General features: G+C 49.1%; 1 protein-coding gene across 1 annotated transcript in view; it reads left to right on the plus strand.

Moving 5' to 3' along the window:
- Positions 1-19,360, plus strand: part of loxl4 (lysyl oxidase-like 4) — a 94,133-nt gene that overhangs the window by 5,446 nt on the left and 69,327 nt on the right. Inside the window, 3 exon segments of the mRNA XM_052027294.1 lie at positions 2,861-3,181; positions 4,113-4,291; positions 16,066-16,274. Of these exon segments, the coding sequence (XP_051883254.1) occupies positions 2,881-3,181; positions 4,113-4,291; positions 16,066-16,274 (689 nt within the window). The 5' untranslated portion in view covers positions 2,861-2,880.

Consider the following 19,360-nt stretch of genomic DNA (forward strand, 5'->3'; position numbering starts at 1 on the left):
ATACCTCTGTCATGTCTCCTCTCATCCTCCTCCTCTCCAAAGAGTAAAGCCTTAGCTCCCTTAGTCTCTCCTCATAATGCAATGAGGATGAGAACTTAACTGTGGGAAGGGTTTCTCATGGAGTGTATTTGTTTCCTCTCCTCCCTGTGAAGCCAGCTCTTAACTTTGCTCTGGCCTTCTCTGGTTCTAGTTCTCCCTGACAAGGGAAATGGGTCCTTCCTGCCCAGCTGTAGAATGTTGGAAATGCTCAGCAGGTCAGGCAGCATCCGTGGATAGGGGAACATGAGGATCTCTTCTCCTGAACTGCTGGATATCTCCAGCGTCTTCTGTTTTTGTTTCAGAATTCCAACAGCGGCAGTATTTTTGTTTTGGTCACTCTATGCAGGATTCTCAGGATTTAAATCTCCCCTCAGTCTTCCCTGCTTCAAAGAAAACAATCCCAGCCCAGATAGTCTCCACTCAGAGAGTCATAGATACAGCATGGAAACAGGCCCTTCAGCCCAGCGGGTCAGTGCTGACCACTCACACTAATCCTGCACGAATCCCATTTTATCCTCTCCTAATTCCCATCAATTCCCCCCTAGATCTTACCTACATATTAACAGCCACTTACAGTGCTCCGTTAACCTACTGACCTGCATGTTTTTGGGATGTGGGAGGAAACCGGAGCACCCGGGGGAAACTGACAGGGAGAACGTGCAAACTCCACACATACAGTGCCGGAGGTCAGGATTGAACCCGGGTCTCTGGAGCTGTGAGGCAGTGGCTCTACCAGCTGCGCAGGTCTGCGTAAATCCCCCTGTACCCTCTCCAGTGCACCCATGTCCTTCCTGCACTGAGTTCCATTCCCATGTGTGCACTAACAGCTGCTCCTGATGCTTCCATTGCTGGCCTCTCCCAGGTCTGGAGAGGTCTGGGACAACATTAACCGTGCTCCAACATGATGAGAAATGGGGTGAATCATTCAGATGTTACAGTGGGAGGCCATTCAACCCATCAAGCATCTGACAGCTCCTGGTAGAGAATTTTGTCAGTCACATTCCACCCCCTCTCCCGTCTTTCCCCAGGACCTGTGAATTATTGTTGGTTGGTTGGTTATTCAGCTGTAACATGCATTGTTGCTCAGTTTGACCACATCCTTGTTCTCCACTGTGTGTAGAGCCTCTGGTGTGCCAGCTGTGGGTGCCTGGTGCCAGCTGTGGACATCTGGTGGGCCAGCTGTGGGTCTCTGGTGGGCCAGCTGTGGGTCTCTGGTGCCAGCTGTGGGAGCTGTTGGGCTCTCAGTAAGAGTAATCCCTTTAGTCCCTCTCTCAGCCCTCTCCCCACTGCCCAGCAGATCTTTTCCTTTCAGTGATTTATCCGGCTCCTTGTTGAATCCCTGACCTCGGCCACTCACCACATGTGCACGCTCTTCCCTTTGGTCCTTTTGCTGATCACCTTCCCTCTGGATCCGCTGGCTCTGGATCCCGCCGCCCATGAGGGGAGTTTCTGTCCAAACCCGTCATGGTTTCTCACACCTCCCTCAGATCCCACGCCTCTGTTCCAAGGAGAGCAACCCCAGCTTCTCCAGAGTGTCCACACGGCTGATGACTCTCATCCCTGGAATCAGTTGGAGGTTCCCAAGCAAGTGGTAAACCTGGCATTCCGTAGATTAAGTCGTGTGAGTGAGACTTCATGCCTGGGTTGGTACTAGTAAACAGACTGAGGCCAAGAAACACTTGGTCTGAAGGGTTTTATTCAAACTATGCACAAAAGTGTTGAATAGATGACAAGAAATAGTTCATTTTTCAATATTTCCAATATTCACCTGATATTCCGTGAGAGGAACTGGAGTTCCATCCACGGTTACTTTGGTGTTGGGAAAAGCTCAAGGAAACTCCCTCCCTTCCCAAGAGAGCTGGTCATTGACTTTAGGAAGTGGGGTGAGTACACATCCCTGTCTGTATCAATGGTGCCGAGGTGGAGGTGTTAGAGAGCTTCAGGTTCCGAGGTGTAAGTATCACTGACAACTGTCCAGCATATCGATGTCATGGCCAAGAAAGCTCACCAGCACCTCTACTTCCTCAGAAGGTGAAGGAAGTTCAGCTTGTCCCTGCTGATCCTCCCCAGTTTTTACAGATGCACCATAGAAGCATCCTATCCAGAGGCATCATGGCTTGGTGTGGCAACTGCTCTGCCCAAGACCTCAAGAAACTGCAGAGAGTTGTGGACACAGCTCAGCACGTCACACAAACCAGCCTCCCCTCCACTGACTCTGTCTACACTTCCCGCTGCCTCGGGAAAGCAGCCGACATAATCAAGGACCCCTCCCACCCCGGTCACTCTCTCTTCTCCCGCCTCCCATTGAGCAGAAGATACAAAAGCCTGTGAACACGTACCACCAGGCTCAAGGACAGCTTCTATCCTGCTGTTATCAGACTCTTGAACAGACCTTTTATAAGCTAAAGCTGAATTCTTGATCTCACAATCTACCTCGTTGTGGCCCTTGCACTTTATTTGTCTGCCTGCACTGCACTTTCTCTGTAACTGTAACACTATATTCTGCATTCTGCTTTCTTTTTACTACCTCGATGTCCTTATGTATGGAATGATCTGTCCGGATGGCATGCAAAACAACAGCTTTTCACTGTATCTCGGTACATGTGACAATAATAAACCAATTCCAATTACCAAGCATTAGCAAAGCTGTCAGTGCTCTGAACTCAGCTCCTGAGGTCTTGCTTTTCCCGGGAAGACCTGGTGTGTTCCTGCATGGAAGCTGAGCCAGTACCGTGCAACGTTTTCCATTTGGAAGTAAGTTGGAGTGGCCTCAGTTGACGGTCCTGTAATCAATCACCTTTTCCCTGTTCTGGTGTTGCAGGTCGGAAGTGTTTCCCTGAGATGGAGGGTGCTCCCCAGAGCCTGCTTGTGGCTGCACTGCTCCTCCTCTGCAGCCCTCCCACCCCCTGTAGCAGCAGGACTGCCTCAGGACCTGCGGCGGAGCAGGAGCAGATCATGGTCCGTCTGGCGGGAGAGAAGCGCACGCACCACGAGGGGCGGGTGGAGATCTTCTACCAGGGGCAGTGGGGCACGGTGTGCGACGACGATTTCAACATCCATGCTGCCGGGGTGATTTGCAAGCAACTGGGCTACGAGGGGGCACTGAACTGGGCCCACAGTGCAAAGTACGGACAAGGGACAGGTAACTCCCCCGATCATCTCGCCAGTGTGGGAGTACCCACTCCAGACAGCCCCTTCATTCTGTAACAACATAGGAACATAAGAACATAAGAACTAGGAGCAGGAGGAGGCCATCTGGCCCATCGAGCCTGCTCCGCCATTCAGTAAGATCATGGCTACCTACCTGCCTTTTCCCCATAACCCTTAATTCCCCTACTGTGCAAAAATCTATCTAACTGTGTCTTAAATATATTTAATGAGGTAGCCTCTACTGCTTCCCTGGGCAGAGAATTCCACAGATTCACTACTCTCTGGGAAAAGCAGTTTCTCCTCATCTCCGTCCTAAATCTATTCCCCCGAATCTTGAGGCTATATCCCCTAGTTCTAGTCTCACCTACCAGTGGAAACAACCTTCCTGCCTCTATCTTATCTATCCCTTTCATAATTTTATATGTTTCTATAAGATCCCCTCTCATTCTTCTGAATTCCAGCAAGTATTGAACCAGTGTAGGTGTTGCACTGGGCTGTGGGCTGGGTTCTGCACCTCAGTTTTTATGCACTGTGAGCATTGCTGACCGGTTTGACTGTGACAGCACCACAGATGACCCCACTGTTGCTCAGTGTTGCTGGAGAAAGATTGGGGTAAGAACGTGGTTTGCACCAGTTCTCATATCGCCTGTAACAACAGCGCCCTGTACAATAGCACCCTGTACAACACAGTACACTGTTCACAGGCCTCTGTTGTACAGGGCTCTGGCTTACAGGATGTTGTACTGCCCTGTGTATGGGGCACTGTTACTCTCCGGTGACCGTCACTGCTTCACAGTGAAGTGGCCTGGATCTGATCCAGATCATTCTCCGGTCTATCCCACCGCTGCGTCCGTGTGAGGGGCTGAGTCAGGTTGTTGTCCTCGATGGTTTGATCACTGGTGACCCCCCCCGTCTGCCCACAGGTCCCATCTGGCTCGATAATGTCAACTGCCGGGGTGAGGAGACAACAGTGGCTGGGTGTGGCTCCAATGGTTGGGGCGTCCATGACTGTAAACACTCCGAGGACGTGGGGGTGATTTGCTCAGACAAGAGGCGAGCTGGCTTTGAGAACAAAGAGGCCTTCCAGGATTCAGACCTTCAGGTAGGCTCCCTCCCTACCCTCTCTCCTCCTTCGCTGGGCTGCTTCAGGTTGGCCCCTCACCCTCAGCTAGTCCAACGGCGATTGGTTGACCTGACCACTCCATGGATGATGTGATTGGTCCCATCAGGTTTGGCATGCTGTGCTTGGAGTCAGATATTCTGACTGGGTGGCTTTGTCATATGACCTCTGCCCTGAGCCGCTGATTGGCTGATTTCCCCCACCGCAGGATGTAGAATGGGTTGTCACCCATGGGATGTCAGGACAGAGAATCAGAGCAATTTCTTTCTGCAGAGGGCTCCAAATGTCTGGGGCTCTCTCCCTCCGGGACCTGGGCTGAGAGACCAGGCTTGGGGAACGAGAGGAGCAGAGATCTCGTTGAATGCTGGTGGACATTTATTGTACCTGGCCTGTCGATCCACTCATGTGAGTCCTCGTTCCCACAGCTGTGGAATTTAAATTCAATGAATTAAATAAATCTGAAATCTAAAGAAAAAAGTTTCTTAAAAGAAAAAAGTTACAGGACTAGCAACTAGAGTTCATTAATCCAGGAATGTGAGTTCAAATCCCACCAAGGACTCTGGAGAATGAAAATTCAGGTGATTATAAGATAAGATTTTTTTATTAGTCACACGTACATCACAACACACAGGGAAATGCACCTTTGAGTAGAGTGTTCTGGGGGCAGCCCTCAAGTGTCGCCACGCTTCCGGTGCCAACATAGCATGCCCACAACTTCCTAACCTGTACGTCTTCTTGGAATGTGGGAGGAGACCGGAGCACCCGGAGGAAACCCACGCAGACACGGGGAGAACGTACAAACTCCTTACAGACAGTGGCCGGAGTTGAACCCAGGTCGCTGGCACTGTAATAGCGTTATGCTAACCGCTACACTACCGTGAGTAATGGTCTAACTACAGGATTGTTGTAAAAACTCATCTGGCCTTCGGTGAGGAAGTCCTGTATCCTCACCTGGTCTGACCTGTACCCCAGTGGAAGTCATTGCCCATTGGTTCATTGGCGATAGTGAGGGGCGAGGGATCAATCCCACCGAGCAACCCATGGGGTTGCAAACAAGAGTCAATCAGGGCCTTCCCAAGGGAATTGGATAGTCACCAAGGGGAATAATCTGCCGCGGACTTGGATTAACAGAAATGCTCTGCTGGGAGTAGGCACACTCAGTATTAAGGAGGAATGTTAGAACGTCATAAGATCCATAAGGGTGGACAAATTCCCGAGGCTGGATGGGATATGTCCCTGGATGCTTTGGGGAAGAGATAGCTGGGGCCCTGCTGGAGATCTTTGCACCTTCGTTAGCCACATGGGAGGTAGTAGAAGGCTGGAGCATTGGTAATTTTCCTCTATTTAAGAAGGGCAGCAGGGATAAGCCAGTAACTACAGCCAGCGAGCCTTTGTGGGTGGTGGGGAAACTATTGGATAAAATTCTAAGGGGTAGGATTTATATACTTATGGAAAGGCAGGGGTTGATCAGGGATATTCAGCATGACTTTGTGAGGGAAATCCTGACTCACTAACTTGACTGAGCTTTTTGAGGATGTAACTAAGGAGAATGATGAAAGTAGACATTGTCTAAACGGATTTTAGTAAGGCATTTGAAAAGGTCCTGTTTGGTAAGTTGCTCCGGAAGGCACCTGTGATCCAAAGCGAGTTGGCTAATTGGATCCAAAACTGGTTTGGTGATAGGAGGTAGAAGGTAGTGCTGGAAGGACACTATTCTGCTTGGAAGTCTGTGACCATGGGGGACTGCAGGGATCGGTGCTGGCATCTTTGTTGTTTCTGGTGTTTACTAACAACAAGGGTGTAAATTTGTGGATAAGCTGAAAACTGATGACGTGGGTAGTGAGGAAGGTTGAGTAAGGTTGGATGGAAAGTTGGTCAGAACATTGACATACTGAATTTAATCCCTACGAGGTGATGCATTTTAGGAAGTTAAATAGAGATGCAACGTATATTGTAAATGGTAGGGTGTTAAGGAATGTTGGTGAACAGAGGGATCTTGGGGTCCTTAGAAAGTGGGGACCCAGGCAGACAGGGTGGTGGAGGCGGCGTACGGCACGTTTGCCTTCATAGGTCGGGGCTGAGAATACAAGAGTTGGGAGGTGTTGCAACTTTACAAATCACTGGTTAGACCGCACACTGGACACTGTGTGCAGTTCTGGTCACCACACTGTAGAAAGGATGTAGTTGTGCTGGAGAGAGTGCAGAGGAGGTTCACCAGGATGGTGCCTGGATTGGAGGACTTTAGTTATGGGAACAATCTATGGGGAGAGATTGGACAGGCTGGGCTTGATTTCCTTGGGGGTCACCTGATAGAGGTTTATAAAATTATGAAGGGCATAGATAGGGTAGATAGAGGCTTTATCCCATGATAGGGGTGTCAAAAAACAAGGTTTAGGATGAGGGGAAGGTGATTTAAACAAGATCTGATGGGAAGGTTTTGTACGCAGGGAGGGGTTGATGTCTGGAACTGGCTGCCAGAGGAGGTGCCGGAATCAGATACACTCACTACAGGACGGAGAACAGTGCAGCACAGGAACAGGCCCTTCGGCCCACAATGTCTGTGCCGATCACGATGCCAAATTAAATCCCTTCTGCCTGCACATGCTCCATATCCCTCCATTCCCTGCATATTCACGTGTCTAACAGCCTCTTAAACACCTCAATCGTATCTGCCTCCACCACCACCCCTGGCAGCCTGTTCCAGGCACCCACCGCTCTCTGTGTAAAAAAAAAACTTGCCCTGCACATCTTTAAACTTTCCCCCTCTCACCTTAAATGCATGTCCTCTAGTACTTGACATTTCTACCTTGGGGGAAAAAGACTGACTGTCTACCCTATCTATGTCTCCTAAAATCTTATCAACTTCTATCAGGTCTCCCCTCAGCCTCCGCTCCAGAGAAAACAACCCAAGTTTGTCCAACCTCTCCTTATAGCTCGTACCCTCTAATCCAGGCAGCATCCTGGTGAACCTCTTCTGCGCCCTCTCCAAAGCCTCCACATCCTTCTTGTAATGGGGCGACCAGAATTGCCCACTGCTTAAGAGGCATTTAGGTAAGCGCTTGAATTGGCAAGGCATAGAAGGAAATGGTCCAAATGTGGGCAAATGGGACTAGTGTATATGGGCAAAAGGTCAGCATGTACCTGATGGGCCAAAGGGCCTGTTTCTGTGCTGTATGAGTCTATGACTGGATGGCCTCCTTCTGTACAGTAAGAATTCCAGATGTAACATCTCCTATGTGACTCAGTGTTAAACATTGCCTGATGCTCCCTCCTGGGAAATGCCTTGTGTTAAAGTCACTGTGTAAACACAAGTGCTTGTTGAGACAGGCTTCCTCGTGATCATCTGGGAACACACAGCAGGCAAGCAACGTTGTGAACTGGCAGGATAAATCCTATCTGCATGTACCGAGGGAGGACACGAGCGGCAAGGAATAACGGCACAATGTGTGATTAATCGGGCCGAGCTTGGGGAATAACAGCTCCATTCATTCAGGATACCGATGGGAAGTGGAACGGAATGTGTGCAGGGCAGCTGAAGTCATTTGGTTGGAAAAAACATCGGCTGACGTCTGAGCGGTAATAGTGCTCCCAGATAAGGGCAACAACACGCCCAGTTCAGTCCAATGTCTGCACATTCCTGCACTCCATGTATGCGGAGAGGCGAGGGACATGCCTTCAGTAAGCAGCATTAATCTCAGGCCACTGTGAGAGGCAGGAAATCGAGCTTTGCCTTAAAGTAGAAAGTCTAACATTTCTGTAGCGCCTTTCACCATCTCAGGATACTCAGAGCCAATTGAATGCCGTGTGGGCACTATTGCAATGAAGGAAATCTGGCCGGCAGCTTGTGGCATCAACTTCCACAAGCAGCAATGTGATGGAACATATAACAGTACAGCACAGGAACAGGACCTTCGGCCCACCATGTCTGTACTGAGCACCGTGCCAAATTAAACTAAGTCTCTTCTGACTGTACGTGATCCATATCCCTCCATTCCCAGCATATTCATCTGACTATCTAACAGCTTCTTAAACACCACTATCATATCTGCCTCCACCACTCCTCCCTCTCAGCCCGTTCCAGGCACCCACCACTCTCTGTGTAAAAAAAAACCCTGCCCCGCACATCCCCTTTAACCTTTCTCCCCTCTCACCTTAAATGCACGTCCTCTAGAATTAAACAGTTCCTCCTTAGGAAAAAAACTCCAATTGTCTACTCTATCTGTGCCTCCCATAATTTTATAAACATCTATCAGATCTCCCCTCAGCCTTCGCTGCTCCGGAGAAAACAACTCAAGTTTGTCCAAGTTCTCCTTATAGCTTATACCCCCTAATGCAGGTGGCATCCTGGTGAACCTCTTCTGCACCCTCTCCAAAGCCTCCACATCCTTCCTGTAATGGGGCGACCAGAACTGCACAGCACAATACTCCAAGTGTGGTCTAACCAAAGTTTTATATAGCTGCAACGTGACTTCCTGACTCTTGTACTCAATGCCCTGACCAATGAAGGTAAGCATGCCATACGCCTTCTTTACCACCCTGTCTACTTGCGTGGCCGCTTTCAGTGAGCTGTGGACTTTTACTCCAAGCTCCCTGCGTATAGCAATGCCGCTAAGGGTCCTGCCATTAACTGTGTACTTCCTCCTTACATCTGACCTCCCAAAGTGCAGCACCTCACACTTGATGATGGCCAGATATCCTGTTCCTTGTTTTCACTGGCGTTCCTAGGGATGGACAGTATGGAATCAGACCCTTTGATCCTCTCATCGTGGTGACCATTTGTACCAATCCTACACTAATCCCATTTCACTCACCCAGGGGTCCAGTTTTGGGATGGGGTTCAGGCATGGAATGCTATGGGTAGGGTACAGACTGAAGACACCCTACAGGGCCTCCAGCAGGAGGCCAATCCTTGAGGATTTGATTCCCCTCCCACCACATGATGGCACAGTTCCAGCTGCCTGTGTCCATCATGAGGAGCTGTCAATCTGTGTTGCCCAGCTTGGGCTTGAATTGAGACTCCCTGTGTATTCCCATTGGAACATTGGTTTATTATTGTCACATGTACCGAGATACAGTGGAAAGCTTTTGTTTGCGTGCTGTTCAGACAGATCATTCCATACATAATTACAATGAGGTAATAGATAGGAAACAGAATGCAGAATATAGTGTCACAGTTACAGAGAAAGTGCAGTGCAGGCAGACAATAAGGTGCAAGGGTCATGACGAGGTAGATTCGAGATCGAGAGTTCATCTTTAACATATGAGAGGTCCATTTGAGAGACATAGCAGCGGGGTAGAAGCTGTCCTTGAGCCTGGTGGTACGTGTTCTTGACCTTTTGTATCTTCTGCCCGATGGGAGGGGGAGAAGAGAGCGTGACCAGGGTGGGAGAGGTCCTTGATTATGTTGGCTGCTTTCCTGAGAGAGTCGAAAGTGTAGACAAGAGTCAGTGGAGGGGAGGCTGACTGAGACCACATCAGGAACCTCCCCAGAGGGCAGCTGATGGGATACAGCTTCCCCAGACCTCTCCCTGACCCTTACCCTACCCTGTGCAGGGATTTGAGCTCCTAAACCTCGGCTCTCCAGACTGGATCACATCATCCGCACTGGTAAGGCGGCAGTGCCTGACATCCCACAAATGGTGTCAGTTGTGGCTCAGTGGGCAGCTGTCTCACCTCTGACTCAGAAGATCGTGGGTTCAAGTCCCGCTCCAGGTCCTTAAACACAAAAATCCAGGCTGATGCTCCAGAGGGAATGCTGCTCTATTAGAGTGCTGTCCTTTGGATTAGACATTATACTGAGGTACTGCTGCTCTCTTAAACACACACAACTGGTTTATGGAAAAGGAGAGGAATTAATGGGTGACACTGTGTTACAGTGGGTAGAGCTGCTGCCTCCCAGCTCCAGAGACCCGGGTTCGATCCTGACCTCTGGCACTGTCTGTATGGTGTCTGCACTTTCCCCCTGTGACTGCATGGGTTTCCCCCGGGTGCTCCAGTTACGTTCCACATCCCAGTGACATACAGAGTTGGTGGGTTAATCAGCCGCTGTAAATTGCCCCCCTAGTGTGTGGGTGAGGGGTAGAATCTGGGAACATGGGGAGAATAGGTTACAGGGAAAAAGTGGGGCATGGAACTGATGGGTTAGCCGCCATAGACTCGATGGGCTGAATAGCCTCCTTTTGTCATGAGAAATAATGATATGATAAAGTCCAGGCCATTATTTATCCATCACTCAAATACTTTGCCTGTAGAAGCTTGCCTTAGGCAACTTGGCTGCTGTGTTCTTTGCTCTGTAACCAGGGCACTCCACAAGCACCGTCTGAAAGGGTCACATCGGATACTGTGGAAATGCATTCTATGTTTTGGAATTGTTGTCTCTGACCTGTTGCCATGGAGACAGTGTGGTTCTGACCCCGTACACAGAATGTGCAGAGTGATTGGTGCTGACGCCTTTGGAGGCCAGCGTACAGTTGTCAGCCAGCTGTGTCCTTTGGACACAAACCCCATCCTCAGCATTTGATAGGACTTCCTCAGGGCTTCATGTGGCAGGAGCTTACCCAGGAGAGATTAAAACAGCTGGACGTTTAAGTGGCCCCAAGTACTTAGAGACAGAATGTTGGATGATAGAATCTAGTACCCTTAGAGTCATAGAGTCATACAGCACAGAACAGGCCCTTCGGCCCACAATGTTGCGCCGACATTTTCTCCTGCTCTAAGATCTATCTAACCCTTCCCTCCCACATAGCCCTCCATTTCTTTATCATTCATGTGTCTATCTAAGAGTCTCTTAAATGTCCCTAACATATCTGCCCCCACAACCTCTGCCAGCAGTGCATTCCACACATCCACCACTCTTTGTGTAAAAAAAAAGAACTTACCTCTGACATCCCCCTTATACCTTCCTCCAATCGCCTTAAAATTATGCCCCTTCATATTAGCCATTGTCACCCTGGGAAAAAGTCTCTGACTGTCCACTCAATCTATGCCTCTTATCATCTTGTACACCTCTATCAAGTCTCCTCTCATCCTCCTTCTCTCCAAAGGGAAAAGCCCGAGCTCACTCAACCTATCCTCATAAGACATGCTCTCCAATCCAGGCAGCAGCCTGGTAAATCTCCTCTGCACCGTCTCTAAAGCTTCCACATCCTTCCTATAATGAGATGACCAGAACTGAACACAATACTCCAAGTGTGGTCTAACCAGAGTTTTATAGAGCTGCAACATCACCTAGTGCTCTTGAGCTCAATACCCTGACTAATGAAGGCCACCACACCATACACCTTCTTAACAACCCTATCAACCTGAGCGGCAACCTTGAGGGATCTATGGATGTGGACCCCAAGATTCCTCTGTTCCTCCACACTGCTAAGAGTCCTGCCATTAACCTTGTATTCTGCCTTCAAATTCGAAAACAGGTCCTTTGGCTCAACTCATCCATGCTGACCAAGATGCCCATCTAAGCCAGTTCTATTTGCCCGCATTTGGCCCATATCCCTCTAAGCATTTCCCATCCAAGTACCTTTTAAATGTTGTTATTGTACCTGCGTCAACAACTTCCTCTGGCAGCTTATTCCATAAACTCACCACCCTCTGCGTGAAGAAGTTGCCCCTCAGGTCCCTTTTAAATCTTTCCCCTCTCACCTTAAACCTATGCCCTCTAGTTTTTGATTCCCTCTCCTTGGGCCTACCCTTATAGTAGACCATTCAGCCCATCAATCCTTACTGCCCCATTCTGCTGCACTTTACACATCCTTCATCAATCCAGATGAAGAGCCTCGACCCAAAACATCAACTGCCATTTCCCCCTGTAGGTGCTGCCTGACCCGCTGAGTTCCTCCAGCACACTGTGTGTTGCTCCAGATTCCAGCGTCTGCAGTCTCTCTTGTCTCTATATTCCTCCTCATTTCTGTCTGACTTCATATCTCCAAAGGTGTATGGCTACCATCTTGGAAGCTGCCTTGCCAAGGCAGTCAGATCAGAAGTTTTATGTAGTTGTTTACGGGTATCTTCAGCTAGAGTTTAATGAGAGGTAGACCTAAAACAAATGGGAGATTTTTGCATTCATCTGCTCTCAGTGGAGCAGTCGCCTGGCTCCCTCCTGTCAACCACACGGTTTGGGCAACCTGTCTCTTGTCTTAACCCCTCCTCTTCCCTCTCTCCTTCAGCCCTCTTGGTGATATATCTCCACAAGATTGGCTGATAGAGCCAGCACACTCAAAAGAAACAATCAAAGAAGCCTTTGATCTAAACCATCAATATATCAGAAAGAAAAGGGGTGTGTTGCATTTGGAAGGGTTGCAGAGAAACTCCACTGGGAATTCAAGGGTAAAGCAGGGGCAAACAGTCAGTCAGCAATCTGGTGATGTTCTTAGTGCTCCATTTGGTTGTTTCCTTGACGATTTCTTCTGACGGTTTGATCACAATGTTGACATAATCTTTGAAGTTCTGGTCTATAATCTAAATTAATAACTAATGGAACTAACTCTTTGGTGGTTACACTCATGATGAAACAGCTGCCTTGGTGCAGTTGCTGACAGGATTAGAGGGAACCTTGATTCACTTCTGTTGCCTATACACTTTTTCAAAAACATTTGCAGTTTCCCTTCCTTTGTGCTCCCCACCTCTGAGAGGAATGGTTCATCGTTTGTCATCTACACAGTGTGGTAAGGTGGTCAACTCCCATCACTGACGTTATCCAGGGTTCACCGGTAGATCACCTCATGCCTCTGTAATTGGCTGCTTTATTGGCCCACAAGAAAGAGTTTGAGTTTGAATCACTGCCCAGATTTTCAATTCAATTATTATTTTGTAAATTTTTGAAATAAATAATACATAAAAGCATCTCACCACATTAAAGGAAAGTAAAACAAAATACACTCGCCTTTCCACAGCATCTCTTGTTACCTTCTGACATCCCAAAGCATTTTACAGCCAATGGGTACCTTTGAAGCATTGCCTCTGTTGTAATGGAAGAAATGCACATCTGTGCACAGCAAGATCCCACAAACAGTAACATGATATTGGGCCGGATTGTGCCGGACTGGACATTTCATTTCTCCCCTTACGGCCTGCGGCCACATGGCTCCCATCTCCCTGCCGGGTGGTGAGCGAGATGGAGTGGGAGGTGAACCGTGTACAGGCCACAGGCAGTGCAAACCCAGTGGGAGGAGACTGCACCAACTGGGCTTGTGTTCACTAGAATTTCACAGGTAAAAGTGTGAACTGAGTGAATTCGTATGCACAAGTACATGTGTGCACAGGTGCAATGAAAAACTTACTTGCAGCAGCATCACAGGCACAGAGCATTAGAGACACAACATTCTCAAGAAAAACATAAATTAAACATAAATTGTACATAATTATCCAAGAAAGAACACAATTAGAACAAAAAATGTCCATTGTAGTGCAAAGTGGTCACAGTGTTGCTATATTGAGGTAGTGATTAGGGGTGTGCCAGTTCGTTCAAGAACTGAATGGTTGAAGGGAAGTAGCTGTTCCTGAACCTGGTGGTGTGGGACTTCAGGCTTCTGTACCTCCTGCTCGACGGGAGCTGTGAGAAGACGGCACGGCCCGGATGGCGGGGATCTCTGATGATGGATGTTACCTTCTTGAGGCAGACCCTCTTGTAGATACTCCTGATGGTGGGGAGGGATGTGTCTGTGATGTATTGGGCAGAGTCTACGACTCCCTGCAGCTTCTTACATTCCTGTACATTCGAATTGCCATCCCAGACCGTGATGCAACCAGTGACGATACTTTCAACAGCACAGCTGTAGAAGTTTGTTAGAGTGTTCAGTGACGTGATTGAAGAGTTGATTGAGGACATTAAAGGGAACTGATGAGGTGGGGAAAAGGGAAATTATTCCCACTGGTCAGGGGTTTTGGCTGAAAATTAGAGCCTGGTTTCTGATTGGCTGTTGTTGGGTTGGGTCAAGATGGGATTGGTTGTAGCCACCTTGAGTTTGGATTGGCCATGGTTGGATCAGGTCAGGTTAAGATTGGCTGTGGTCACGTTGGTTGTGTTCGGATTGGCTGTGGATGGGTTGAGTCAGGTTGTGATTGGCTGTGATTGTGCTGGGTTTGAATTGGTTGTGAGAAATGTTGCTACACGATGGGAGAAATTTGGAACTTCATCAGCCAATGACACTGGTGTCATGGAGTCATAGAGTCTGTGCCAACATCAAATACCTATCCACACTAATCCCGTTAACCAGCACCTGGTCCATATAGCCTTTTACGTCTTGGCGATACAACAGGGAGGACGTGGTAGCAATAGAGAGAGTGCAGAAGAGATTCACCAGGATGTTGCCTGGAACGGAGGGCTGTGGTTATAAGGAGGGATTGCACAGGCTGGGTTTGTTCTCACTGGAGGGGTGACCTGACAGAGGTATATAAAACTATAAGGGGCATAGATAGGGTAGATAGACTGAATCTTTTTCCCAGGGCAGGGGAGTCTGGAACTAGAGGGCACAGGTTTAAGGTAAGAGGGAAGGAATTTAAAGGAGAGCTGAGGGGGAAGTTTTTCACACAGAGGGTGGTGGGTGTCTGGAACGAGCTGCCAGAGGTGGTGACGGAGGCAGGCACAATTACAGGGTATAAAAGGCATTTGGACAGGTCGTTGGATAGGAAAGGTGCAGAGGCAATCAGGCCTACTGCAGGCAAATGGGATTAGCATAGACAGGCATCACGGACGGTATGGACCAGGTGGGCTGAAGGGCCTGTCTCTGTGCTGTATGATTCCATGATTCTGTGATTCTCATCCAGATATTTATTAAATGTTGTGAGAGTCTCTGCCTTCACCACACCCTCAGGCAGTGCGTTCCACATTCCCACCTCAGATCCCTTCACCTTGAACCAATGCCCTCTGGTTTTAGACCTCTGTGTCATGATCCACCCTACCTACGGCCCTCATGAGTTTGAACACCTTTATCGGGTCCGCCCTCAGCCTCCTCCTCTCCGAGGAAGACACACCCAACCTCTCTAGGACACAGAAGGCTATGGACGTAGTGGATAAATGGGATTGGTGTAGATAGGTACGATGGACGGCATGGATATGGTGGGCTGAAGGGCCTTACTATGCTGAACAACTCTCCACGTTACATCTGAGGGGTTTGATAATCATATGAATTGATGGATGTGGGGAAAAGGACCCATCAGTTAGATTAGGACATAGGACACAGAACAGTTCTGCACAGGAAGAGGCCCTTCAGCCCACGATATCTGTGCCGAACACAATGCCGAATTAAACTAAATCTCTTCTGCCTGCACGTGGTCCATGTCCTTCCATTCCCTGTCTAACAGCCTCCAAAACACCACTATCATATCTGCCTCTGCCACCTCCTCTACAGCCCGTTCTAGGAACCAACCGCTGTGTAAAAAAAACTTGCCCCACACATCCCCTTTGAACTCCCCCCCCCCCCTCACCTTAAATGCACGCCCTCTAGTATTAGACATTTCCACCCTGGGGAAAAAGACTGCCTGCCCTGTCTATGTCCCTCATAATTTTACAAACTTCTATCAGGTCTCCCCTCAGCCTCCGATCCCGAGTAAGCGACCCAAGTTTGTCCAACCTTCCTTCTAGCTCCTACTCTCCAGCTGAGCCATGAATGGTGGATGGACTCGAGGGGCTGAATGGCCTTCTGCTGCTCCTAAGCTCTGGTGGCCAGCAGCAACAGCGGTGCCCCTGCATCCAGACTGTCTGTCCTTGGAGCACTGGAACTTGTCTCTGCACTCACAGTCCCTCTGCCTTCCTTCAGCAACGCAACAAGGTGGACGAGATCCGTCTGCGGCCAGTCCTGGCTTCCGCCAGGAGGCGCAACCCGGTGACGGAGGGGGTGATCGAAGTGAAGTACCAGGGGAAGTGGAAGCAGGTGTGCGACATGGGCTGGAACCTCAACAACAGCAGGGTGGTGTGCGGAATGCTCGGATTCCCGGGAGAGATCCCAGTCAACATGAGGATCTACAGGTAGGCAGGTGGCATTGGTTTCCGGTATCTCCAGCACAGAGACAGCCCAACGGGTGCTTCTGATCCAACTAAGAGCAGGAGCAGGCCATTTGGCCCTCTGAAGCTCTGCTGTACATCGATCATAGATGAGATTTCTTTATTAGTCAACTGTACATTGAAACACACAGTGAAATGCATCTTATGCGTAGAGTGTTCTGGGGGCAGCCCTGCAAGTGTCGCCACACTTCCGGCGCCAACATAGCACGCCCACAACTTCCTAACCTGTACGTCTTTGGAATGTGGGAGGAAACCGGAGCACCCGGAGGAAACCCACGGAGAGACGGGGAGAACGTACAAACTCCTTACAGAAAGCGGCGGGAATTGAACCCGGGTTGCTGGCGCTGTAATAGCGTTACACTAACCGCTATACTACTGTGCCTGCCCTCAGCACCATTTTCCCTGTAAATCCATTTTTCTTGCATATTCCCTGTAATATTCAGAAATCTCTCGACCTCTGTTTCGAATGAACTCAGTGACTCCACGTCGACAGCCTCTGGGTAAAGAATTCCAAAGGTTTATTACTTTGAGTGAAGGCACCTCCTCATCTCTGATCTGAATAGCCAACCCTTTATTCTGAGACTGTGACCACCTCCCCCCCCACCCCCCCCCCCCCCCCACACACCTCCACCTCCCCCCCACACACCTCCACCTCCCCCCAACACACTCCCACCTCCCCCACACACACACACCCATCTCCCCTACTCCCCCCACACACACACCCCGCACCCCCAACCCCCCAAAACACCCCCACCTCCCCCACACACACACCCCACACCTTCCCCCACACACACACGCCCACCTCCCCCCACACACACACCCTCACCTCCCCCACACACACACACCCACCTCCCCAACTCCCCCCCACACACCCCCACCTCCCCCCCACACACACACCCACCTCCCCAACTCCCCCCCCACACCCCCACCTCCCCCCCCAATTTCTAGAGAAACCCAAGTTCTGCATCAGCCTCCCCCATCCATTTTGAGTCACTGTGGCGAAACACTTCCATTCCTTAACCAAAAAACAAATTACTGCAGATACCAGCAGTCTGGTGTACACATCGAGACACTCAGCAGGTCAGGCAGCATCTGTGGAGAGAGGTACAAGAGTTCATGTCTCAGGTTAATGATCCTTTATTGGAACTGATGGAAGTTTATCAGTCTGAAGCATTGACCCTTGTTTCTCCCACCACAGATGCTGCCTGACCTGCTGAGCGTTTGCAACATTTTCTGTTTTTATTTCCCTTCTATTCCTTTCCCCCGCACATATTAATCCAAATTAGGAGACTGGCTTGGGTATCAAGTTAAAACCTAAACCCTTACTGGCCACGGCCAATCTGAACGCAGCCTGAACCATCCGCAGCCAATTCAAACCCAGCACAATCACAGCGAATCACAACCTGACTCTACCCAGAGGGAGGGGTGAGAGGAGAGGAACATGGAGCTGGTACCTTCTTACCGAGTTGTGCATTCTATGTTACAGTCACTTTTCAACTTTCTGATCGTTTTCGAATGCAGAGGGGAGACCTGATAGAAGTTTATAAGATTATGAGAGGCACAGATAGAGTAGACAGCCAGTATCTTTTTCCCAGAGTCAAAACGTCTTATACTAGAGGTCATGAATTTAAGGTGAGAGCAGAAAGTTTAAAGGAGATGTGTGGGGCTAGTTTTTTATACACAGAATGGTGGGTGCCTGGACTGTGCTGCCAGGGGTGGTGGTGGAGGCAGATACGATGGAGGTGCTTAACAGGATCTTAGATACGCACATGGATGTGCAGGGAATGAGGGATATGAACATTGGGTAGGCAGGAGGGATTAGTTTAGTTAGGCATTTAATTACTAGTTTAATTAGTTCAGCACAACATTGTGGGCCAAAGGGCCTGTTCCTGTGCTGTACTGATCTAAGTTCACACTGCACTACTCTGGTCACTGCTGGATGTTCTGAATCACAGACTAATGTACAGACTTGCCCTGGCTGAGAGAAGGTCAAGAAAACATTTTCCCACACAAGCCCCATTGCAAAAGATCCCGCTAATGAATGAATTACCTGTCACAACCAACACCTGAACAAACTCGCAGATGCTGCCTACCCCAACCCACCAGCTGTATCCCTCCATTCCTGTCCCCCAGCTCAGTAGGGGTCAGGACCCTGTGTCCTGATGCCTGATTGACGTATGGCGTTTAAGCAAGGAGTGAGCCTTTGTCTGCTGAACAAATACTCCTGAGTTTCTTGAGTCTTCTGTTAGTTCAGGTCTGACATCTGTAGCAACTCCCGACTAATAGTTCACACACACCAAGTGTATCCTTACATGAAGACCATCACGTTTCAAGCCCTGAGTCATTGCACAGATATTTTTTTATTTGTTAAACAGTGGCTCCTTATGTTCTCAGCAGCCAATTCCTACTGGAATGCGATTCCGAGAATGTGGTGTTACAGATTCATCCAGTCTCTTGGCAAGCTCCGAGAAATCCTTAATTAAACACAAGGATGGTTCTGTTTCCACTGGTACGGTCCAGCCACACTTCAGCATTTCTGGAGGTGTTTATTTTCCTGTGTGTGAGACAACAGTGATGGTCACCTTCCCTCCCTGCCCCCCCTCCACAAATGAACCAGCTTTGGGTAATGTGGTTTGTATATGTTGAACTACAGAAATTCTTGACTGTGCCTTCTGAGGTGAGTGTCTCATTCTGGACCAGAAATAATGTCGAATGCAGAAGAATGAAGTAGAGAATTTCACGTGTGAAAACCTGAGCACTTAGTTTGGAGACACGAGAGACTGCTGATGCTGGAATCTGAAGCAACAAACAATCTGCTGGAAGAACTCATCAGGTCCTGATGCAGGGTTTTGACCTGAAACTTCCACAGTTCCTTTCCTCCCACAGATGCTGCTTAACCTGCTGAGTTCCTCCAGCAGGTTATTTGATGCACTTAGTCTGGGTTACCTCTCCCAGTGCAGCACTGAGGGTGTGCAGCACTGACTCACGTAGTTGGTAATTGGTTTATTATTGTCACACGTACCGAGATACAGTGAAAAGCTTTTGTTTGC

Source organism: Pristis pectinata, chromosome 12, assembly GCF_009764475.1.
Source record: "Pristis pectinata isolate sPriPec2 chromosome 12, sPriPec2.1.pri, whole genome shotgun sequence".
Lineage (NCBI taxonomy): Eukaryota > Metazoa > Chordata > Chondrichthyes > Rhinopristiformes > Pristidae > Pristis > Pristis pectinata.